The 25,629-nt window shown below is 45.0% G+C and overlaps 1 protein-coding gene across 2 annotated transcripts in view; it reads left to right on the forward strand.

The window, feature by feature from the left end:
• Positions 1-23,824, forward strand: part of LOC112264385 (tubulointerstitial nephritis antigen-like 1) — a 60,482-nt gene extending 36,658 nt beyond the window's left edge. For both annotated transcript variants that reach the window (XM_024440958.2, XM_024440959.2), the window contains exons 6-12: positions 6,507-6,633; positions 6,861-7,011; positions 7,151-7,337; positions 8,278-8,323; positions 12,160-12,283; positions 20,539-20,584; positions 20,882-23,824. In XM_024440958.2, the coding sequence (XP_024296726.1) occupies positions 6,507-6,633; positions 6,861-7,011; positions 7,151-7,337; positions 8,278-8,323; positions 12,160-12,283; positions 20,539-20,584; positions 20,882-21,049 (849 nt within the window). In that variant the 3' untranslated portion in view covers positions 21,050-23,824. The remainder of the gene's footprint in view (positions 1-6,506; positions 6,634-6,860; positions 7,012-7,150; positions 7,338-8,277; positions 8,324-12,159; positions 12,284-20,538; positions 20,585-20,881) is intronic.
• Positions 23,825-25,629: the final 1,805 nt, after the last annotated feature.

Consider the following 25,629-nt stretch of genomic DNA (forward strand, 5'->3'; position numbering starts at 1 on the left):
GGGGTGTTAAGCATATCCCAGTTTAGGTCACCTAACAGAACAAACTCTGAGGCTAGATGGGGGCGATCAATTCACAAATGGTGTCCAGGGCACAGCTGGGAGCTGAGGGGGGTCGGTAGCAGGCGGCAACAGTGAGAGACTTATATCTGGAGAGAGTAATTTTCAAAATTAGTAGTTCGAACTGTTTGGGTATGGACCTGGAAAGTATGACATTACTTTGCAGGCTATCTCTGCAGTAGACTGCAACTCCTCCCCCTTTAGCAGTTCTATCTTGTCGGAAGATGTTATAGTTGGGTATGGAAATCTCTGAATTTTTGGTGGCCTTCCTGAGCCAGGATTCAGACACAGCAAGGACATCAGGGTTAGCAGAGTGTGCTAGAGCAGTGAGTAAAACAAACTTAGGGAGGAGGCTTCTGATGTTGACATGCATGAAACCAAGGCTTTTTCGATCACAGAAGTCAACAAATGAGGGTGCCTGGGGACATGCAGGGCCTGGGTTTACCTCCACATCACCCGCGGAACAGAGAAGGAGTAGTATGAGGGTGCGGCTAAAGGCTATCAAAACTGGTCGCCTAGAGCGTTGGGGACAGAGAATAAGAGGAGCAGGTTTCTGGGCATGGTAGAATATATTCAGGGCATAATGCGCAGACAGGGGTATGGTGGGGTGCGGGTACAGCGGGGGTAAGCCCAGGCACTGGGTGATGATGAGAGAGGTTGTGTCTCTGGACATGCTGGTTGTAATGGGTGAGGTCACCGCATGTGTGGGAGGTGGGACAAAGGAGTTATCAGGGGTATGAAGAGTAGAACTAAGGGCTCCATTGTGAACTAGAACAATGATAACTAACCTGAGCAACAGTATACAAGGCATATTGACATTTGAGAGAGACATACAGTAATCACAGGTGTTGAATTGGGAAAGCTAGCTTAAACAGTAGGTGAGACAACAGCTAATCAGCTAGCACAACAACAGCAGGTAAAATGGCGTTGACTAGGCAACGGGGCCGACAGATAAAACATAAACAAGCAGAATGGAGTACCGTGATTAATGGACAGTCCAGAGTGCATCAGCTATGTAGCCAAGAGATCAGTGTCCAGGGGGCAGCGGTGGATGGGGCAGGGAAGCTGGACTGGCGAGTGTTATCCAGGTTGAAAAAAAGTGAACAATGACTAAATAGCTTGTAGCTAGTTAGCTGGTTAGCTTCTGGAGGTTCTTGAGTGTGTTCTAAAAATTAAAAATAATAGCGATTCCGTATCACATTGGGTGAGGCAGGTTTCCGGAAAGGTATAAACAGATTAAAAATCAAGAAGAGATAGAAAGTAAATATGGGTCCGGTGAGTGTTTGGGACGCGGCGATTCAGACGGTTAGCAGGCCTGTGCTAACAAGCTAACAGTTCGTAGGCCCGGGCTAGACAAGCTAGCAGTTAGCAGGCCTGTGCTAACAAGCTAACAGTTCGTAGGCCCGGGCTAGACAAGCTAGCAGTTAGCAGGCCTGTGCTAACAAGCTAACAGTTCGTAGGCCCGGGCTAAACAAGGTAGCAGTTAGCGGACCGGGGCTAGACAAGCTAGCAGTTAGCAGGCCGAGTTTAGCAAGCAGGGAGATAGCGAGGGCTAGAGAGTTGGCCTTTAGGGGACGTCGCGATGGGGTGAGTCTGTTTATTCCTCTTCATGCGGTGACATCGATAGACCGGTCGTGGGCCCGGGTATTGTAGCCCAGGAGTATGCTACGGTGGTAGTACAGGTGCGCTGGCCGGGCTAGCTTCACGCTAAGTGGGTGGAAGCGCTAGCCAGGAGTAATCATCCGGGGTTGCGGTTTAGCTAGATAGCTAGTTGTGAAGATCCAGCTGAAATGTTCCGTTTGCGGTGGGAATCCAGGGATGAATCCGGGGTAGAGGATAGAGGTGGAGAGAATGGGGTAGAGGATACAGGTGGAGGATGGGGTAGAGGATAGAGGTGGAGAGGATGGGGTAGAGGATAGAGGTGGAGAGAATGGGTTAGAGGATAGAGGTGGAGGATAGGGTAGAGGATAGAGGTGGAGGATGGGGTAGAGGATAGAGGTGGAGGATGGGGTAGAGTCATCTTCTTTTAGACAACACAACAGACTGACCCTCCGCTCTCTGTGCTACCCTTCCCAATCCCTATCCCCCACCTCTCCCACCCTACATCCTCCAGAACAAACTCCCCCTCCTCCCTTCAATCCACTCTCTCCAACCCCCATTCCCCCACCCCCGTCTCCCTCCAACTCTATTCTCTCCAACCCCCATTCCCCCACCCCCTCCTCCCTTCAACTCTATTCTCTCCAACCCACCACTCCCTCATCCACCTGTCCCTCTCCTCCCAACATGCCCCTACCTGTACCTGGAGACAGATTTAAGCAGGAGAGCTTATTCATAAATCTCTCGGTCTGTTCTGTCTGTCTCCCAGCTGAGTCCCCGCATGTCTAACAGTCTTTCTACTGGGTAATGGACAGGCCCAGTCCTAACTGAGGCCTGGGGGGGTTGCAGCCACACACGCATGTACAGGCAGAATTGTCTCCAATTTCTTATACCTCTTATCTCTAAACACATCAGTACCGTGCTCTCACCTCCAAGCTGGGTCATGCGTGACTCCGAGGTATGGTTTGGACTCTGACCTACAGCGTTTGCGCGCACACACACACACACACACACACACACACACACACACACACACACACATTTGTAGATTTTGTATCAGGTGTTTGTCTGGGGAGAATAGTTGAGATATTAACAGGAGGAATGTTAGGCCGTACCAGCAGGTGTGGTATGTCTAAACAGAGCTAGAGTTCAATGCATAATGCTCTAATGCTACATACAGTTGAAGTCGGAAGTTTACATACACTTAGGTTGAAGTCATTAAACTAGTTTTTCAACCACTCCACACATTTCTTGTTAACAAACTATAGTTTTGGCAAGTCGGTTAGGACATCTACTTTGTGCACGACACAAGTAATTTTTCCAACAATTGTTTACAGACAGATCATTTCACTTATAATTCACTGTATTACAATTCCAGTGGGTCAGAAGTTTACATACACTAACTTGACTGTGCCTTTAAACCGCTTGGAAAATTCCAGAAAATGATGTCATGGCTTTAGAAGTTTCTGATAGGCTAATTGACATCATTTGAGTCTATTGGAGCCGTATCTGTGGATGTATTTAAAAGCCATCCTTAAAACTCAGTGCCTCTTTGCTTGACATCATGGGAAAATCAAAAGAAATCAGACCTCTACAAAAAATTGTAGACCTTCACAAGTCTGGTTCATCCTTGGGAGCAATTTCTAAATGACTGAAGGTACCATGTTCATCTGTACAAACAGTAGTACGCAAGTATAAACACCATGGGACGACGCAGCCGCCATACCGCTCAAGAAGGAGACGCATTCTGACTACTAGAAATGAACATACTTCGGTACGAAAATCCCAGAACAACAGCAAAGGACTCTGTGAGGATGCTGGAGGAAACAGGTACAAAAGTATCTATATCCACAGTAAAACGAGTCCTATGTTGACATAAACTGAAAGGTCGCTCAGCAAAGAAGAAGCCACTGCTCCAAAACCACCACAAAAAAAGCCAGACTTCAGTTTGCAACTGCACATTGGGACAAAGATTGTACTTTTTAGAGAAATGTCCTCTGGTCTGATTAAATAAAAATATAACTGTTTGGCCATAATGACCATCGTTATGTTTGGTGGAAAAAGGGAGAGGCTTGCAACCCGAAGAACACCATTCAAACCGTGAAGCACGGGGGTGGCAGCATCATGTTGTGGGGGTGCTTTGCTGCAGGAGGGACTGGTGCACTTCACAAAATAGGTGGCATCATGAGGGAAGAAAATTATGTGGATATATTGAAGCAACATCTCAAGACATCAGTCAGGAAGTTAAAGCTTGGTCGCAAATGGGTCTTCCAAAAGGACAGTGACCACAAGCAATCTTGCAAGCAAAGTTGTGTCAAAATGGCTTAAGGTCAACAAAGTCAATGTATTGGAGTGGCCATCACAAAGCCCTGACCTCAATCCTATAGAAAATGTGTGGGAAGAACTGAAACAGCATGTGCGAACAAGGAGGCCTACAAACCTGACTTCGTTACACCAGCTCTGTCAGGAGGAATGGGCCAATATTCACTCAACTTATTGTGGGAAGCTTGTGGAAGGCTATCCGACACGTTTGACCCAAGTTAAACCATGTAAAGGCAATGCTAACAAATACTCATTGAGTGTATGTAAACTTCTGACCCACTTGGAATGTGATGAAAGAAATAAAAGCTGAAATAAATCATTCTCTCTACTATTATTCTGATATTTCACATTCTTAAAATAAGTGGTGATCCTAACTGACCTAAGACAGGGATATTTTTACTCATTTTAGATGTCAGGAATTGTGAAACTGAGTTGAAATGTATTTGGCTAAGGTGTATGTAAACTTCCGACTTCAACTTTACCTGCAGGGTTAAGTATGCCTCCCACCTCCATACCTGGCCTGTCTCCGTCCCAATATAGTGCTCTAATTTTTACCAGGGCCTATAGGGCTCCATAGGGCTCCGTAAGGCTCCATAGGGCTCATAGGGCTTCGTAGGGCTCATGGGGCTCCGTAGGGCTCCATAGGGCTTCATAGGGCTCCATAGGGCTCATAGGGCTGCGTAGGGCTCATGGGGCTCCAAATGGCTCCATAGGGCTCGGTAGGGCTCCATAGGGCTCGGTAGGGCTCCATAGGGCTCCATAGGGTTCAATAGGGCTCTGGGAAAAGTAGTGAACTATGTTGGGAACAACATCAGAATCTGATATTAGGCCAAATGGTCCTAATCGTCTGTGAATCAGTCATCTCTACCGGAATAACTTAAGACTTTTGCCAATGATTTGCATGTGTTACACAGTCATCTTACTGTATTTACATTCATGAAAGTCCTATTGTGGATAATTAATCACCATGCGCTGAGCACGCTCCACACAAAAGCATCATTAGGAAGTTGTTGTTGTTGTTGTTGGCTTGTCAGTCACCTCTTGTTGTTGGTTTATCAATCACCTCTTGCTGTTGGTTTGTCAGCCTCCTCTTGTTGTTGGTTTGTCAGCATCCTCGTGTTGTTTGGTTTGTCAGCCTCTTCTTGTTGTTGGTTTGTCAGCCTCCTCTTGTTGTTGGTTTGTCAGCCTCCTCTTGCTGTTGGTTTGTCAGCCTCCTCTTGTTGTTGGTTTGTCAGCATCCTCGTGTTGTTTGGTTTGTCAGCCTCTTCTTGTTGTTGGTTTGTCAGCCTCCTCTTGTTGTTGGTTTGTCAGCCTCCTCTTGTTGTTGGTTTGTCAGTCACCTCTTGTTGTTGGTTTGTCAGCCTCCTCTTGTTGTTGTTTTGTCTTCCTCCTCTTGTTGTTGGTTTGTCAGCCTCCTCTTGTTGTTGGTTTGTCAGCCCCCTCTTGTTGTTGGTTTGTCAGCCTCCTTTTGTTGTTGGTTTGTCAGTCACCTATTTTCGTTGGTTTGTCAGTCGCCTCTTGTTGGTTTGTCAGTCACCTCTTGTTGGTTTGTCAGCATCCTCTTGTTGTTGGTTTGTCAGCCTCCTCTTGTTGTTGGTTTGTCAGTCACCTCTTGTTGTTGGTTTGTCAGCCTCCTCTTGGTTTGTCAGCCTCCTCTTGGTTTGTCAGACTCCTCTTGTTGTTAGTTTGTCAGCCTCCTCTTGTTGTTGGTTTGTCAGTCAGCCTCCTCTTGTTTTTGGTTTGTCAGTCACCTCTTGTTGGTTTGTCAGTCAGCCTCCTCTTGTTTTTGGTTTGTCAGTCAGCCTCCTCTTGTTTTTGGTTTGTCAGTCACCTCCTCTTGTTGGTTTGTCAGTCACCTCCTCTTGTTGGTTTGTCAGCCTCCTCTGGTTTTTGGTTTGTCAGTCACCTCCTCAGTCAGCCTCCTCTGGTTTTTGGTTTGTCAGTCACCTCTTGTTGTTGGTTTGTCAGTCAGCCTCCTCTTGTTTTTGGTTTGTCAGTCACCTCTTGTTGTTGGTTTGTCAGTCAGCCTCCTCCAGTCACCTCTTGTTGTTGTTTTCAGTCATCCTGCTTTTGTTTTTCATTTGTCAGTCACCTCTTGTTGTTGGTTTGTCAGTCACCTCTTGTTGTTGGTTTGTCAGTCAGCCTCCTCTTGTTTTGATTTGTCAGTCACCTCTTGTTGTTGGTTTGTCAGTCATCCTCCTCTTGTTGTTGGTTTGTCAGTCACCTCTTGTTGTTGGTTTGTCAGTCACCTCTTGTTGGTTTGTCAGTCACCTCTTGTTGTTGGTTTGTCAACCTCCTCTTGTTGTTGGTTTGTCAGCCTCCTCTTGTTGTTGGTTTGTCAGCCTCCTCTTGCTGTTGGTGGGTCAGTCTCTTGCCGTCTGGCCGCTGGAACACCTACTGTAGGTTTTTGGGAGTAATAATAAATTGTATTTGTATACTTCCAAATAAAACATCAAGGTGGTCAAGTACATTTAAACAGAATTGAGACTGCACATTAGCTAATTCCTCCTCCTCGCTATCCCCATGCTCAGATGAATATGGATACTCAGAATGACCGTCTGCCTCAGTATTTTAATGCAGCAGAGAAGTGGCCTGGAAAGATCCATGAACCTCTGGACCAGGGCAACTGCGCTGCCTCCTGGGCCTTCTCCACTGCAGGTGATGCACAAAATGCTAGTTAAATACTGGCAGAATACTGGCAAAATGCAAGTAAAGACGGGCAAAATATTGACAAATACTGGCAAAAAAAAATACTGGCTGGTATTTTGGTGAATTACTGGAATTTTGGTAAAATACTGGTAAATGTGGGTAAAGAAAATGTAGCAATATTGCAAAATACTGGTCATAAAACAATCTTTCTTTCTATCTCACTTTCCATTGCTCAGCGGTGGCATCGGATCGAATCTCCATCCAGTCGATGGGTCACATGACCCCTCAGCTGTCGCCCCAGAACCTAATTTCCTGTGACACGCGCAACCAAGGGGGCTGTGCTGGAGGACGTATCGACGGAGCCTGGTGGTACCTGAGACGCAGAGGGTAGGACATATTTCACTATGACACCAGGCACAATATTTCCTTATGATAAAATGAAGGGTCAGTTTAAGTTAATGATTTATTGAATACGCTATGTCTCTATCTCTCATCATCTATCCGTCTCCATCTCTCTCTCTCTTAGTGTGGTGACAGAGGAGTGCTACCCGTTCTCTGCTCCCCAGCAGACGACAGCAGAGGTGGGCCGCTGTATGATGCAGAGTCGCTCTGTGGGCAGAGGGAAGAGACAGGCTACTGCACGCTGCCCCAGCACACACACCTACCACAATGACATCTACCAGTCTACACCTCCCTACAGGCTCTCATCTAACGTATGTACACACACTCACTCGCACGCACGCACACACACACTATTACCACCATCAAAACATCTCCTGTCCAACACCTCTCCACGGGATGTGTACCTCTGACATCAGTTTATCACTGCTTGCAAAACATACACTGTAATCCTCCATAAACATGGTAAAGTACATTGCATGAGCTCCGTACACAGATGGCTGAATTCCTCACGCTACATTAGCCCATAATCTCTCTCACGTATTTGTCTTGATGTGTTTTCCATACCATCGAGAAAGTACGGAAGTCTCCGTTTGTTCGCTCATAAATTAATTCCTTGTGATGAAATGGTAGGCTAAAGTTAGATCACTTCTGGGCAACATCAGCCCTCAACATCACTCACCTGTAGGGCCTATTTTCCGGTTTACACTTGAACACGCCAGATTTCTCAACTGATCAGAGACAGAGTGGGTAGCAGCAGGGAATGTTACTGGAGTGAGCTACAGTAGATCAACTGGAAAGCCCGTATCTGTTACATTAATTCTGTGTCCCAAATAGCACCCTATTCCCTACATAGTACACTACCCTGTGGACCCTCGTCAAAAGTAGTGCACTATGTAGGGAATAGGGTGTCATTAAGGAGGTAGCCTAACTGTTTCCAGAGTACATGTGCACTTAGAGAACCCACATGCACCCACTTGTTCTATATCCTAATCAAAGTAGACTCACTGAGCTACAGCCTACCTGCGGTTTATTACCTCTCACCATCAATCATTCTAAATTATGCCTAATGTTGGAAATCATTACAGCATATTTATCTGTCTCTATAACCTCTCAAGTCACCGAGAGATGTACTGTATTATCTACAGATTTATGTTGATATTCCCTCCACTGTCTCTTTCATCTAATTACAGATCTGTCCATCTCTTTCCTTTCATCTAATCACAGTTCTGTCCATCTCTCGCTTCTTTACAGGAGAAGGAGATCATGAAGGAGATTATGGATAACGGCCCAGTGCAAGGTAGGATGGTCTAGTGATGATGACTTACTGTGTGTGCGCGTGCATGCAATTGCCATCGGCAACTGTACAATTATGAGATACTGGAACCATATGTGTATGCTGTAGTGCTCAAAGCCATCTCTTGGTTTTCTGAATGAATACAAATGGGCAAGACAGCCTTGGCTTCTGCTTAAGGAGAAAAATTGGGTATGAGAGGATGTGTACCAGATGTTTGGCTATAACTCTCATATAACTATCATGCAATGGTTGGACATTGTTGGACTGATGATTTGTAGACAATGTCCTAAGATACAATTACTTTGGACACAAATTGTCACCTGGAAAACACCTGGCTGAAAATAGTTAACATCACCAAGCATCTGCTAGTATTCACAAACAGACATGTCTGAGCTCCCTTTCTCTTTGTAGAACAGAGAGAAGTTCTTAACACATGTTTCACACTGCCTCACAAGCAGTGAAAAGTGTCAAGTGTAACAAGGTGAGGCCTCAGGTAGGGAATTTGACCTTTGAAAGAACTGTGATGTTGACTGATGTCTGTGACCTCAGACTCATTTTGATCTGGGTCACCTAGCCAGGGGATACAACTGGTGTTCCTGATGCTGTTCATTATACACGGTTGTCCGAAACAATACAAAATTCCTCAGAAGTTTGGATGGAGAGAGTGAAATGCATAGAAAGTGAGACTGAAAGGAAGAGAGACATAGAGAATGACAAATAGACAGTGGAATGTAGACTGTGTGAGTGTTAGTACACTGTATACCTTTATGTGTGCGAGTGAATGTGTTTGAATTTGAACATCTTGGCCATGTTCTGTTATAATCTCCACCCGGCACAGCCAGAAGAGGACTGGCCACCCCACATAGCCTGGTTCCTCTCTAGGTTTCTTCCTAGGTTTTGGCCTTTCTAGGGAGTTTTTCCTAGCCACCATGCTTCTACACCTGCATTGCTTGCTGTTTGGGGTTTTAGGCTGGGTTTCTGTACAGCACTTTGAGATATCAGCTGATGTATGAAGGGCTATATTAATAAATTTGATTTGATTTGATTTGTTTGCGTGCACGTGTATGTGTATACGTGTGGTTGTACAGAGGTAGCCTGAGCCTGTTCCAGCCTTGATGTATTGTTGCAAACAGCAGGACTGAAACATTGGCCTGCTGACAACTTGTCCTTTCTTTTTTCCTTCAATTTCTGTTGTTGCCTTTGCCATAGAGGAGTGTGTGTCCTTGTTTATTGGCAGTAAGAGAACAAGAGAACGGTAACCTAGTAAGAACAGGTAGTCCTCCAAATGTGGGAATTACTCAGCGAGAGTTCCAGATTGTTTTTCCCAGTGGGGTTTCTTGTGAGAAAGTCACAGGGAGTTCAGCTCTAATGGGTTTCCAGTGCACCAGATCAGATAGTCCCGACACTACAATTGTACTCTGATGTTTGGGTGTGTTCTCCTCAGGGGGAAATTGCAAATTGTCCTCAGAAGAAGTAAGGATATTATTTACCCAGGTTCGCGTCCTTGCTCCACCGTTCGCTACAATATGGTTGAACATTCAGCATAGAAAGATTTTCGTCCAAGGCCTGGTTTTCCGATCGCGATGAAACGTCGGCTTACGACGCATCGTCCCTTCAACGGCTGGAGATTTATATCACACGTTTCCCAAAACACCACGCAGAGAGAAAGTTCCCTAAGTGCGTTGTTGAATTTAAGCAAAATTACAGACAGTAGCCTACAATTTGCAAAAGAGAACTCAATTGAACATTACATTTATTTCAACATATTTAATGATATACAGTGCATTCGGGAAGGCATGTGTCAATGCTGATAAGAGCTAAAGAAAGGCAGCGCTGCTCTCAGATCAGCTTTCTCCTTTCAAATCTTACCTTAACATTAGAATTATTCGGCAATACTGATGACAGATCAGCTCCTAGAGCAGGGTTCTCCAACCCTGTTCCTGGAGATCTACCCTTCTGTAGGTTATCACTCCAACCCCAGTCGCAACTAACCTGATTCAGCGTATCAAAAAGTGTGATAGAATAGGGTTGGGGTGAAAACTGACAGGACAGTAGCTCTCCAGGAACAGGGTTGGAGAGCTACTGTCCTCGAGAGATATTATCACCTACGGCTTCAAATATTGCGGTGGCTTATTCCAATGCTTACCCTATGATAATGCACGAAGTTCATGAAATATTCCAGATTTACTGACCTTCATGTCTTAAAGTAATGAAGGAGTTTCATTTCTCTTTGCTTATTTTCAGCTGTTTGGTATTTTACCAAATAGGGCTATCTTCTGTGTACAACCCCTACCTTGTCACAACACAACTGATTGGCTCAAACGCATTTAGAAGGAAAGAAATTCCACACATTTACTTTTAACAAGGCACACCTGTTAATTGAAATGCATTCCAGGAGACTACCTTATGAAGTTGGTTGAGAGAATGCCAAGAGTGTGCAAAGCTGTCATTAAGGCAAAGGCTGGCTACTTTGAAGAATCTCAAATATCAAATATATTTTGATTTATTTAACACTTTTCTGGTTACTACATGATTCCATGTGTTATTTCATAGTTTTGATGTCTTCACTATTATTCTACAATGTAGAAAATAGTAAAAAACAATAAAGAAAAACCATTGAATTAGTAGGTGTTCTTTTTACTGGTACTGTATATATATATTTTCAATCCATTTTAGAATAAGTGTCACGCCCTGACCTTAGAGATCCTTCTTATTCTCTATGTTTGGTTAGGTCTGGGTGTGACTCGGGTGGGAAATTCAATGTTTTCTGTGTTTTTGTTTTTGGGCGCATGTGGTTCCTAATCAGAGTCTATCGTTGTCTCTGATTGGGGATCATACTTAGGCAGCCCTTTTCCCACCATTAGGTTGTGGGATAGCCTGTTAGTGTCTTAGCCTGTACGCTTCCGTTTTCGCTTCTGTTATTTTGTTTGAGTGTTTCTTGGATAAAAGAGTCATGAACACTTTCCACACTGTGCTTTGGTTTACTCTTCCTACCACCACCGAGAGCTGCTACAATAAGGCTGAAATTGGCAACTTTTAGCTGTGCCATATGGGAAAAAAATGCTTGTTGCAATAAATTGCCTAAAACAATGCAATAATCATAAATAGAACGATAAGTGTATAACATTAATGTGCACAATAGTTTTTTCAATGATCCTTTCAACTACTACTACTAGATTGATGGTTGTAGCCAATCACCAATATTAGCAAACTTCTTTCATTTCAAACTTCACATTTCTCTAGTATAGGCTACTTATCGTAATAAACGATATCAGCAAAATGCCTGCGATAAGTGATCGGCATGGTCGGTGTCAATCATTTTCGATTCATCGTCCCAGCTCTAATTTGTAGTCAACTTCATTGTAAAGTTATTGGCGGTCACAGAGAGACAGATAAACATCTTGATTCTATGTTTAGCAGAGATCTTCTGTGTATAATGTGGCGTAGAGAAAAAACACATCTAACGAAGTAATTAGCTGTTTGATGAGTGGTCTGAGGCAGTCCAGAAATAACAAGCATAACAAGCATAACAAGCATAACAAGCGCAACTTTAGTAACGATGGTTTTGGGAACAAGCTTTGAACGATGACCTTAGATGGTTTTGGGAAACCAGGCCTTGGTTACCTCTGAACTACAGTGATGCTTTCTTTACCTAATATGGGTTAATAGTAAAATTGATTATAGCTATGTTTTCAAACAATATTGAAGAATGAACTAAGGGCCTTTGGTTGGTCCTTTTGTAACCATCTGAGAAGCTTTAGATTTGTCTGCCTGTATGAAGTGTGTTTCTGTGTTTCCAGTTCATCTAGCTTGTGTTTTTCTTCCTGTGTATCCTGCAGCCATCCTGGAGGTCCATGAGGACTTCTTCGTCTATAAGAATGGGATCTATAAACACACAGATGTCAGCTTCACCAAACCGCCACACTACCGCAAACACAACACACACTCCGTCAGGATCACAGGGTAAGGTTGTCAATCATCTGCCGTCTGTTATAGCTTTGTGTTGTCTTCTATCCGTTGCTCTGTGATTACATTTCATTTGGCAGTCAGTATGTGGGAGGCAGTATGGGAAGAAAAGGGTGGTATTACTGTGGATGTCTTGTGTTCAGTCTTCACCTTCGTCAAATGTTATTGTAGGCTAAATGCATTCAATATACAGTGCCTTGCGAAAGTATTCGGCCCCCTTGAACTTTGCGACCTTTTGCCACATTTCAGGCTTCAAACATAAAGATATAAAACTGTATTTTTTTGTGAAGAATCAACAACAAGTGTGACACAATCATGAAGTGGAACGACATTTATTGGATATTTCAAACTTTTTTAACAAATCAAAAACTGAAAAATTGGGCGTTCAAAATTATTCAGCCCCTTTACTTTCAGTGCAGCAAACTCTCTCCAGAAGTTAAGTGAGGATCTCTGAATGATATGTTGACCTAAATGACTAATGATGATAAATACAATCCACTGTGTGTAATCAAGTCTCCGTATAAATGCACCTGCACTGTGATAGTCTCAGAGGTCCGTTAAAAGCGCAGAGAGCATCATGAAGAACAAGGAACACACCAGGCAGGTCCGAGATACTGTTGTGAAGAAGTTTAAAGCCGGATTTGGATACAAAAAGATTTCCCAAGCTTTAAACATCCCAAGGAGCACTGTGCAAGCGATAATATTGAAATGGAAGGAGTATCAGACCACTGCAAATCTACCAAGACCTGGCCGTCCCTCTAAACTTTCAGCTCATACAAGGAGAAGACTGATCAGAGATGCAGCCAAGAGGCCCATGATCACTCTGGATGAACTGCAGAGATCTACAGCTGAGGTGGGAGACTCTGTCCATAGGACAACAATCAGTCGTATATTGCACAAATCTGGCCTTTATGGAAGAGTGGCAAGAAGAAAGCCATTTCTTAAAGATATCCATAAAAAGTGTTGTTTAAAGTTTGCCACAAGCCACCTGGGAGACACACCAAACATGTGGAAGAAGGTGCTCTGGTCAGATGAAACCAAAATTGAACTTTTTGGCAACAATGCAAAACGTTATGTTTGGCGTAAAAGCAACACAGCTCATCACCCCGAACACACCATCCCCACTGTCAAACATGGTGGTGGCAGCATCATGGTTTGGGCCTGCTTTTCTTCAGCAGGGACAGGGAAGATGGTTAAAATTGATGGGAAGATGGATGGAGCCAAATACAGGACCATTCTGGAAGAAAACCTGATGGAGTCTGCAAAAGACCTGAGACTGGGACGGAGATTTGTCTTCCAACAAGACAATGATCCAAAACATAAAGCAAAATCTACAATGGAATGGTTCAAAAATGAACATATCCAGGTGTTAGAATGGCCAAGTCAAAGTCCAGACCTGAATCCAATCGAGAATCTGTGGAAAGAACTGAAAACTGCTGTTCACAAATGCTCTCCATCCAACCTCACTGAGCTCGAGCTGTTTTGCAAGGAGGAATGGGAAAAAATTTCAGTCTCTCGATGTGCAAAACTGATAGAGACATAGCCCAAGTGACTTACAGCTGTAATCGCAGCAAAAGGTGGCGCTACAAAGTATTAACTTAAGGGGGCTGAATAATTTTGCACGCCCAATTTTTCAGTTTTTGATTTGTTAAAAAAGTTTGAAATATCCAATAAATGTCGTTCCACTTCATGATTGTGTCCCACTTGTTGTTGATTCTTCACAAAAAAATACAGTTTTATATCTTTATGTTTGAAGCCTGAAATGTGGAAAAAGGTCGCAAAGTTCAAGGGGGCCGAATACTTTCGCAAGGCACTGTATCTTATCAAATGTTCCATAATTCATATCTAAGGTAGGGATTCAATACAAGGTGGATTATAGTGCAGCACACTATACAGGTGACATTGCAGCTGACGTGTAAATTACCTTTACAGTCTGTTACAGTGCACTGTGCTATAATTCACCTTGCATTGAATTCCGGCCTAAGTCTACCAACAATAGCAAACCTCAGTGTACTTGTTTGCATTTTCCAAGTTATCAAATGATGAAAGCATCTTCATGTATACAGTCCCAGACCGCATGCTACCACAGGTGTGTTATGTTCCCCAGTGTGCCAAAGAGAGTCTCCCTCCCGTTCTGTCTGTCGCTCCTTCTGTCGGAGACACACCTTGGCTCCAGTCCTCTATTTCCCAGACAAGCCCCTTAGTTACTACGGAGACCACAAAAATGCAGGCAGACACTACACACCTGGATCACCTCCCCACCCCTCTCGTCACACCTCTGTCACCCCACCCCCACCCCTCTGTCTCCCTCTGGGAGTAGAATGAACTAGTCCCTAGACACGGATCTAAGGTCAATGTTGATGTTTGGAGGTTAATAGATTAGGTTAGGTTTTGGTGAGGATAAGCTGATCCTAGATCTGTGCCTAAGGGCAACTTCTATGAAGAGCTCACATTTCCTCCCAGACAGTATTCTCTTAATCTCCCCTCCCCCACATTTTACCCCCAACACCCCATCCCGACCAAATACTTCCATCATAGTTTAGTCTGAGTGACCAGGTGTTTGTTTTCTACTGTTTGTCTGGGCTGTCTATTCTAGACATTTACAACCCTTATGACTAGAATAAGGAAAGACATGTGTTATGAACACACTTTCCTCTTGTAAAGAGACATTTGATGTGTTTTTCTCCAGCTGGTTTTTAAATGTCAATGACATGCTATACTTTCCTATCGGAAATTATCACCATCTGAGTCTGTTAGCTACCGGTGGAATTTTTGGCGTGTGTGTGTGTGTGTGTGTGTGTGTGTGTGTGTGTGTGTGTGTGTGCGTGTGTGCTCCAGCGTTGTGCAATGCTAAAGCCACATAATAAAAACTGGAGTTGGAGGGTTTGTTGTCTTTGGCTTGAACAATGCTGTCAGTTGAATAAAAAGGAGCTCTGAGCCGCTGAGAGCCGTCATGGAGGCAGTTTCTCTAACTCTTATCTGATCGGCCATTGATCAAGAAAAACAGAGGATGGGGATCCACTTCTTGCCCCGTCCTGCTGCCTTTGTTTGGGTCTCCATGTGATGTTGTGTCATTTAACTTTTAGTAATGTGTGTATTTGTCCGTGTGTATTTCTACCTGCATTTTTGTGGTATAATTCATAGCCATGTCTGAAGACTTTATTTACCTAGTTTGTCTCTGACAACAAGTGAGTGCTCTGTTTGCTTGGTTGTTTGTGAGTATGTATTTCACATGGATGTTATAAATGCAGTAGATGATCTAGATTCGGGCAGCAGGCTGAGTTTTTTCTTGAGCAGATGGTCGGGTGGGAGGAACATAATTACAAATCATTTATAGACTGCAAATTGACCACAAAAAAAACCAAACATATATAATGTCTGACTAAAACATAGCAGTTTCAAACATTACTATCATTTGTATACAAATCAAAGTTTATTTGTCACGTGCACCGAATACAACAGGTTTAGATCTTCCAGTGAAATGCTTACTTACAGGCTCTAATCAATAGTGCAAAAAAGGTATTAGGTGAACAATAGGTAAGTAAAGAAATAAAACAACAGTAAAAAGACAGGCTATAGACAGTAGCGAAGCTATAAAAGTAGCGAGGCTACATACAGACACCGGTTAGTCAGGCTGATTGAGGTAGTATGTACATGTAGATATGGTTAAAATGACTATGCATATATGATGAACAGAGAGTAGCAGTAGTGTAAAAGAGGGGTTGGCGGGTGGTGGGTGGCGGGACACAATGCAGATAGCCCGGTTAGCCAATGTGCGGGAGCACTGGTTGGTCGGCCCAATTGAGGTACTATGTACATGAATGTATAGTTAAAATGACTATGCATATATGATATACAGAGAGTAGCAGCAGCATAAAAAGAGGGTTTGGGGGGTTGTTGGGGGGTTGTTGGGGGCACACAATGCAAATAGTCCAGGTGGCCATTTGATTACCTGTTCAGGAGTCTTATGGCTTGCGGGTAAAAACTGTTGAGAAGCCTTTTTGTCCTAGACTTGGCACTCCGGTACCACTTGCCATGCGGTAGCAGAGAGAACATTCTATGACTGGGGTGGCTGGGGTCTTTGACAAATTTTAGGGCCTTCCTCTGACACCGCCTGGTGTAGAGGTCCTGGATGGCAGGCAGCTTAGCCCCAGTGATGTACTGGGCTGTACGCAATACCCTCTGTAGTGCCTTGCGGTCAGAGGCAGAGCAGTTGCCGTGCCAGGCAGTGATGCAACCAGTCAGGATGCTCTCGATGTTGCAGCTGTAGAACCTTTTGAGGATCTCAGGACCCATGCCAAATCTTTTAGTTTCCTGGGGGAATAGGCTTTGTCATAACCTCTTCACGACTGTCTTGCTGTGTTTGGACCATTCTAGTTTGTTGTTGATGTGGACACCAAGGAACTTGAAGCTCTCAACCTGCTCCACTACAGCCCCGTCGATGCGAATGGGGGCGTGCTCGGTCCTCGTTTTTCCTGTAGTCCACAATCATCTCCTTAGTCTTGGTTACGTTGAGGGATAGGTTGTTATTCTGGCACCACCCGGCCAGGCCTCTGGCCTCCTCCCTATAGGCTGTCTCGTTGTTGTCGGTGATCAGGCCTACCACTGTTGTCGTCTGCAAACTTAATGATGGTGTTGGAGTCGTGCCTGGCCATGCAGTCATGGATGAACAGGGAGTACAGGAGGGAAATGAGCACGCACCCCTGGGGAGCTCCAGTGTTGAGGATCAGTGTGGCAGATGTGTTGCAACCTACCCTCACCACCTGGGGGTGGCCCGTCAGGAAGTCCAGGATCCAGTTGCAGAGGGAGGTGTTTACTCCCAGGATTCTTAGCTTAGTGATGAGCTTTGAAGGTACTATGCTGTTGAATGCTGAACCGTAGTCAATGAACAGCATTCTCACTTAAGTGTTCCTTTTTTCCAGGTAGGAAAGAGCATTGTGGAGTGCAATACAGATTGCATCATCTTTGGATCTGTTTTGGTGGTATGCAAATTGGAGTGGGTCTAGGGTGTCTGGGATAATGGTATTGATGTGAGCCATTACCAACCTTTCAAAGCACTTCATGGCTACGGATGTGAGGGCTACAGGTCTGTAGTCATTTAGGCAGGTTGCCTTTGTGTTCTTGGGCACAGGGACTATGGTGGTCTGCTTGAAACATGTTGGTATTACAGACTCAATCAGGGACACCTGCCAGTTGGTCAGCACATGCCCGGAGCACACGTCCTGGTAATCCGTCTGGCCCCACGGCCTTGTGTATGTTGACCTGTTTAAAGGTCGTACTCATGTCGGCTACGGAGAGCGTGATCACACAGTCATCCGGAACAGCTGATGCTCTCATGCATGCCTCAGTGTTGCTCTCCTCGAAGTGAGCATAGAAATTATTTAGCTCGTCTGGTAGGCTCGTGCCACTGGGCAGCTCGCGGCTGTGCTTCCCTTTGTAGTCTGTAATAGTTTGCAAGCCCTGCCACATAAGACGAGCATCGGAGCCGGTGTAGTATGATTCAATCTTAGCCCTGTACTGACTCTTTGCCTGTTTGATGGTTCGTCGCAGGGCATAGCAGGATTTCTTGTAAGCTTCCGAGTCCCGCACCTTGAAGCGACAGCTCTACCCTTTAGCTTGATGCGGATGTTGCCTGTAATCCATGGCTTCTGTTTGGGGTATGTACGTACAGTCACTGTGGGGACGATGTCCTCGATGCACTTATTGATAAAGCCAGTGACTGATGTGGTGTACTCCTCAATGCCATCGGAAGAATCCTGGAACATGTTCCAGTCTGTGACAGCAAAACAGTCCTGTAGTTTAGCATCTGCTTCATCTGACCACTTTTTTTATAGACCGAGTCACTGGTGCTTCCTACTTTAATGTTTGCTTGTAAGCAGGAATCAGGAGGATAGAGTTGTGGTCAGATTTGCCTAATGGAGGGTGAGGGAGAGCTTTGTCTCTGTGTGCAGAGTACAGGTGATCTAGAATTCTTTTCCCTCTGGTTGCACATTTAACATGTTGATGGAAGTTTCCCTGCAATCACGTGTCTTTCTATTATGCGTGGGAATACTTGGGAACAGAATCATTTGGAGCTGATTTCCAACAATAAAAAAATATATATAAAAAAAAGTAAGTTGGGGAACACTAGAGTCTCTGTCTATCAAGATCAATTGCTTAAATCTGATTCCCAAATGGTGCCCTATTCTCTTTATAGTGCACTACTTTCACCAAGGCCCATAGTGCTCAGCTCAAAATAAGTGCTCTGTATAGGGAACATGGTGCCATTTGGGGTGCACTCTAGCTCTGGTCTGTCCTGGAACACTGCTGGAGTATGGTCTGTCTTGTCTGGTCGGTCTGTCCTGTCTGGTCGGTCTGTCCTGTCTGGTCTGTCCTAAAACGCTGCTGTTGTCTAGTCTGAGCAGCATGCTCTACTGATGATGATGAGGATGATGGTTGAAGCTCAACTTCCCTTTGCATCCAACCTCCGCTGACACTGCGGTTCTTTCACTGGTTTGGGCCACGAACACGAGGCTCGGTGGGTACCGAGGGTATGGATTTGGGGACGGGTTGGGGGGGAAGAAGGGGGGTCAGGACAGGGTGCATAGAGCCTGACTGTCACAAGCTTTGATGTTTTTACAAGCAAAATCCCGCTGCAGTGCGTTCTATTAAGCCAAGGGCCTGGGAAAGTTTGTGTTCAGGGCATTGAGGTCCACTCTGGTGGAAAGGGAATTGTCTGGTGTGTTGATCCCAACTGTACTGGACAGAGAGGGGATCAGGCCCATAGAGGAGGTCAGGGGTAAGGTGGGGGAGGACTGGTATGTCCCTCATTGTCCAGGGGGAACAACGCTAACTGGGGGAGATAAGGGCTCCGTAGTGGTCCAATTCTGTCTGGCTCTCTGGCTCAGCCCGTATACACACAAGTACACACACACATACAAATGCACACATGTGCGCACACACACACGCATGCACAAATGCACACACACGCAAACGCACCCACACACACGCAGTTTGGCCTCCCAAAACCCACATCCTGCCTTGCCTGGCTATTCATCCACATCGCTCCGGCCAAACTCCACGCCCACTAACATTTCTTCTCCACCGTGAGTCTGAATTTGATCTCCTCCCCGACAACTTCTCCCATTCTAACTGTTCTGATTGGCCCTAGAAACCGATGGGTTGGGCCAGAGCCTGAACACAAGTGGGTAAAACGGCGTGGGGGACAACGTCCCTAACTTTGGTGTCAGCAGAAATGGCCTCTAGGATGGCAGTCTCAGACTGAATGTATGTAGCGATAGCGGAATTAAATCCAGTCTGAGTCGTCAGGCAACCTCCAGTCTCCATCTATTTCAGATGTGGTTGTGATGTTTGTACAGCTGTTTGTATTTGCTTTTTCAGAGCATGATGACCCTTGAACTCTTGTCCAAACCAGAGTCAAGTAATAAAACATTATTCGCCAATGTTTTGGTGGCAGGCTACCGAGTTGGCAACAACTGAAAACACCACCTCTCTTTCCCAGCATTCCTATTCCCTTATAAAATATGAGGCTCCTAGGGGCCCTAGGAACTGGTGGGGACGCAGGTGGGGACGCAGGGACGCTGGGTCAAGTCCAACTGGGGGCAACTGCCAGATAGGACCAGAAGCTAAGGATGATGGGAATTTATGGGCATTGGCCAGGAGAGAGAGAGAGACCTCTACAGGGGTAAGGTGTATTTATTAGAGCCTCACTCAACCTTCAGCAATGTTGTTGTTGTCTGTGAGATGACAGGCGGTGACCACTTCCTCACTGGCCATCCCTCTCCTTCCTGTTTCCTGAGCTGCGAGGGGGGAAGTGGCAGAGGGGGGAATTCTGCTGCTGAGGAATCTGAATGATGTGGGATGCAGGGTAGATTGTGTGTGTGTGTGTGTTTGGGTAATATAATCGCTCTGGTCTTCCTTAGCTATGGTCATAAATAACGTCTTGTTTTCAGGATGCTGTTAAGAGATGAAAGATGTTTTGTACTCCGCATCTCTACCTATACTTATAGCTCTTACTCAAATTGTGTCAGTTGTGTCAAAACACTCTCAGGTGTGCACATTCCTATGTGGGCGTGGGATATATTTAAAAAGCTACTTGTAAAAGGTTAAAAACAACCCAATTCACAACAGAATAATTATCAGATTATTTTTACTTCCAGTGAAAAATGAAGAAACCTCTGAAGTTCATAATAATGTATTCCCTTTAGTTTAAAACAATCATGTCAGTAATTCGTCTGTGTGTTCTGTTCCAGATGGGGAGAAGAGAGGAACTATGATAGGACAACTAAGAAGTACTGGGTAAGTAATGTCTCCTATCACATTACTCATCACATCTTTGTTGTCTCTTATTTGTGTAAATATCTTATTATGTATCTACCACATGAGGTTGGTGGCACCTTAATTAGGGAGGACAGGCTTGTGGTAATGGCCAAAGCAGATTCAGGGAACGGTATCAAAATCATGTTTTTCAAGTGTTTGTTGCCATTCCATTTCCTCTATTTCAGCCCTCAGTCCTCCCCTCATCAGCCTCCTGTGGTCTCTCTCTACTATATCCACATTCTAACCCATGCCACTCTTTCTAATGACTTTTCCCAGATTGCTGCCAACTCGTGGGGGAAGAACTGGGGGGAGAACGGCTACTTCCGTATCGCTCGTGGAGAGAATGAGTGTGAGATCGAGGCGTTCGTGATCGGCGTGTGGGGTAGGGTCACCATGGAAGACATGCAAAGCCACCATCACCACCAACATCGCCGACGCAAGTAGAGACAGGCACTCCAGGAACTCAGCATCCTCAGACCCCCTACCCTTCACCCCATACCCACTTCCCCTCAGCATCCTCAGAGCCCCTATCTTTCATCCCGAACCCTCTTCCCCGTCCTACCCTGGGGAATCAGCACAACCAGCCCCAGAGCCCCTACCCTTTCACCCCAACCCACTTCCCCTTCCTACCCTCGGGGTGCAACTCAACCAGCCCCGTACTAAACTCTGGGGGAGCAACACAACCAGAACCCCGGAGTTCACACTCTGACCCTTGGAGGAACCAACTACCCCAAGAACCACTACTCTTACCCCTTACACCCATATCCAACACTGTAGGTATTGAAACTCCAGCCGCCCCCAACATAACTCAAGGTTTATGGCATCAAAACAAACTCACGGCCTGCAGGCTTAGAGGGGCTCCTCCATACAGCCTCCCCGGCTTCAGGACACAGCAATAATCACCTCAGGACTCACTATCCCAAAGACCCCACTTCCCAGACTCCTTGGCTTTGGCCTGGGATCGACTGTTTACTTCTTGCTTCTGTTCAGAAGTCTCCATTTCCACTGCTATGATGATGAAAGGACTGGCTTGATCTGAACTCTCTCTCTCTCTTTCGCTCTCTCTCTCTGGAAGCCAACCCCTTACGGACAGATTGGGATAGTGAGAACCAGAGAGATAGAATGTTAGATGACACAAGCACCAGAGAGAAACTAACAATCCACTTGTGTTACAGTTTAGTTAGTGTTATCACTGAGGACCTAACTCTTAATCATGCTAGCTATATCATTGATTAATGTATTCCTATTACTGTCAGCAGATCTGCAGTTGCAGTAGCCACGCATCTCTCTACACATTCCCAAAAAAGTTTTCTAGCAGAATTTTACACTGGAAAGGGTGCTGGTCTAAGGCTTGGTGGTAGGTGGGATTGAGTTTAGTGAACTGTCCTTTTGACCAATAATTTATTTCCCCTCATTTACCAAAAAACACTGTTTTCTTTTTAGTACAATCCTGTACTATACTAAGTGTATAGTACAGGATGGATTCTCAGCAAGCTCTGGAAATGTTCTAAAATCTTCATAATGTGGTTATGGAAGAGATGGTGTCAATTTTCCAATGATATCAAATCAACTTCAGTCTCATGACCATGACAGCTCTTGACTGATTCCAACTGCTTGAACATAATGTTTCTGTAAGAATAATTTTAGTGGGTCAACCATTTATAAATCTCCCTTAATAGACAGTATACACTCTTAGAAGTAACAGAGCCTGGAAGAACCTTTAGAACCAAAGTACCAATTATAAAATTTATTCGAGGAACCACTGTGTAAAGGTTCACATCAGAACCTTTTTGTGATGAGTGAGGTTCAATTCTGAACCTTTTTAATAATATATTGTAGAGGTGGCAGCCTATCAGAAGATTGGAGGTGTATCTTATTGGAGGTATGGCTTTCAGATAGTTATTTTTGGCCACCCATTACAGTAAATGTCATTCCTGTTCATCATGTAAAGTTTCATCATGCAAATTTCAATTTTCCTTGAATATTTATGCATATTACATATTCTAATATAATATTAACATAATATTAACATGGCTGATGACAAGGTCCAAAATTAGGATTTGCATAGGCTCTTGAGGAACTCGTACACCTCTGTAAGCCTCATTGAAGCTACAGAACTGTCATTGTTCAACCTTAACATGTGATGAAAATCTGAACGCCACACCCCTACCAAGCCACACCTCCAGTCCAGGTTTCTGACAGGAACCCTTTGCTATGTTGAAACATGAAAGGTTCCTGCAAGAACCCCTCAACTAACCTACGGTGCAAATATTGAGGAACTCCAGGGGTTCATTGAGTACCTCCAGTGTTCCTCGAGTCACCACTAATTCTAAGAGTGTACACATTCCATTTATTAATCAGCTGGTTGACAAAAACACATCTTGGAAAAAACGAGGCATTGATTGAAATATCTGAGTTGTCATTTCTTTGAAGAAGGTAAAATGGCCACCACCATGTCATTTTCAGATGTTGCTTCAACATGGAAACGTCTTGGTTGATCAAATGCCTTAAATAAATGAGTGCTGTTTTTCGACCTCTGGTTGAAAATATCCCATGGTTTGTGTATTATAATCTTAATCTGTTTCCTTCCGTGTACACTGTGTTACTATAATGCTGAAAATATTGTTGTATTTTACTCCTATTTTCTTACTTGCTTTGAGAGATGTGGTTGTCTCACACACACACTCCCCTCCCCTTACCAGCTGCTTTGAAGAGTGCTTGGGTGGTGCACTTACTCCTTCAGAAGGTGAACACACACACAATCAAAGTGCCTGACTCTAGGGAGAGGAGGAGGTCGGACTCAGCTGCCAAAGTCTGTTAAATGCTGTTTCTTTATAGCCTAAATCTCACAGACGCAACATGCCACTAACACTTCAGTATTCAGCAATAGGCATGTGTAGGCCTACAACAGACTCATTGTGACATTTCAAAGGTTGTGTATTTCTAAAGAAGTGTTAGGTAGGTAGTTCAATCCTCAACTGAAGCCAGTAATCACACAGGTTCTGATATACTGATATAACTTGATATAACTGCCTTATGTAATGTTGCTCTAGGTGCTCTTTTTATACTGTCTCCAATTCAGATCTATTATTTCTGTGCCTATCATGAGTTTTAATGTCTAAGTTTCCAGAGGTGCCAACTGTCCTTTTAGAGACCACATCATGTATCAGTTCACACTGTGCAGTCTCACTTCACAATAAACTGCTTGGCTTCCCAGAAGTTGTGTCATTTTATTAACTGTGCCACCTTTCCAATATATCTTCCAGTTTTCACATTGTTAATGTAAATCCTACACACAATTTCGTACATTTCGAGTAGGCCTCAGTTTTAAACCCCCATCACAACCGTCACCCCATGAGAAAAGGATAGAGATGCAGAATAACCGACAGGTTCAGATGGACAAGCAATGTTCAATGTGGAGGAAGGGTACACTGTTAGAAATAAGGGTTCCAAAAGGATTCTTCAGCTGTCCCCATAGGAGAACCCTTTTTGTTTGAGGAAGAACCCTTTTTGGTAATCTGGAGGCGAAAGAAACGCACACCTGTTTAGGTGAGGTGCTGGCTAGCAGGGTAGAACACCTGTTTAGGTGAGGTACTGGCTAGCAGGGTAGAACACCTGTTTAGGTGAGGTACTGGCTAGCAGGGTAGAACACCTGTTTAGGTGAGGTGCTGGCTAGCAGAGTAGAACACCTGTTTAGGTGAGGTACTGGCTAGCAGGGTAGAACACCTGTTTAGGTGAGGTGCTGGCTAGCAGAGTAGAACACCTGTTTAGGAGAGGTGCTGGCTAGCAGAGTAGAACACCTGTTTAGGTGAGGTGCTGGCTAGTGGAGTAGAACACCTGTTTAGGAGAGATGCTGGCTAGCAGGGTAGAACACCTGTTTAGGAGAGGTGCTGGCTAGCAGGGTAGAACACCTGTTTAGGTGAGGTGCTGGCTAGCAGGGTAGAACACCTGTTTAGGAGAGGTGCTGGCTAGCAGGGTAGAACACCTGTTTAGGTGAGGTGCTGGCTAGCGGAGTAGAACACCTGTTTAGGTGAGGTGCTGGCTAGCGGAGTAGAACACCTATTTAGGTGAGGTGCTGGCAGCAGGGTAGAACACCTGTTTAGGAGAGGTGCTGGCTAGCAGGGTAGAACACCTGTTTAGGTGAGGTGCTGGCTAGCAGAGTAGAACACCTGTTTAGGTGAGGTGCTGGCTAGCGGAGTAGAACACCTGTTTAGGAGAGGTGCTGGCTAGCAGGGTAGAACACCTGTTTAGGTGAAGTGCTGGCTAGCGGAGTAGAACACCTGTTTAGGAGAGGTGCTGGCTAGAAGGGTAGAACACCTATTTAGGAGAGGTGCTGGCTAGCGGGGTAGAACACCTGTTTAGGCGAGGTGCTGGCTAGCAGAGTAGAACACCTGTTTAGGCGAGGTGCTGGCTAACAGGGTAGAACAATTGTTTAGGAGAGATGCTGGCTAGCAGAGTAGAACACCTGTTTAGGCGAGGTGCTGGCTAACAGGGTAGAACAATTGTTTAGGAGAGATGCTGGCTAGCAGGGTAGAACACCTGTTTAGGTGAGGTGCTGGCTAGCGGAGTAGAACACCTGTTTAGGTGAGGTGCTGGCTAGCAGGGTAGAACACCTGTTTAGGTGAGGTGCTGGCTAGCAGGGTAGAACACCTGTTTAGGTGAGGTGCTGGCTAGCAGGGTAGAACACCTGTTTAGGTGAGGTGCTGGCTAGCAGAGTAGAACACCTGTTTAGGTGAGGTGCTGGCTAGTGGAGTAGAACACCTGTTTAGGAGAGATGCTGGCTAGCAGGGTAGAACACCTGTTTAGGAGAGGTGCTGGCTAGCAGAGTAGAACACCTGTTTAGGTGAGGTGCTGGCTAGCAGGGTAGAACACCTGTTTAGGAGAGGTGCTGGCTAGCAGGGTAGAACACCTGTTTAGGTGAGGTGCTGGCTAGCGGAGTAGAACACCTGTTTAGGTGAGGTGCTGGCTAGCGGAGTAGAACACCTGTTTAGGTGAGGTGCTGGCTAGCAGGGTAGAACACCTGT

Source organism: Oncorhynchus tshawytscha, linkage group LG13, assembly GCF_018296145.1.
Source record: "Oncorhynchus tshawytscha isolate Ot180627B linkage group LG13, Otsh_v2.0, whole genome shotgun sequence".
NCBI classification, from domain to species: Eukaryota; Metazoa; Chordata; class Actinopteri; order Salmoniformes; family Salmonidae; genus Oncorhynchus; species Oncorhynchus tshawytscha.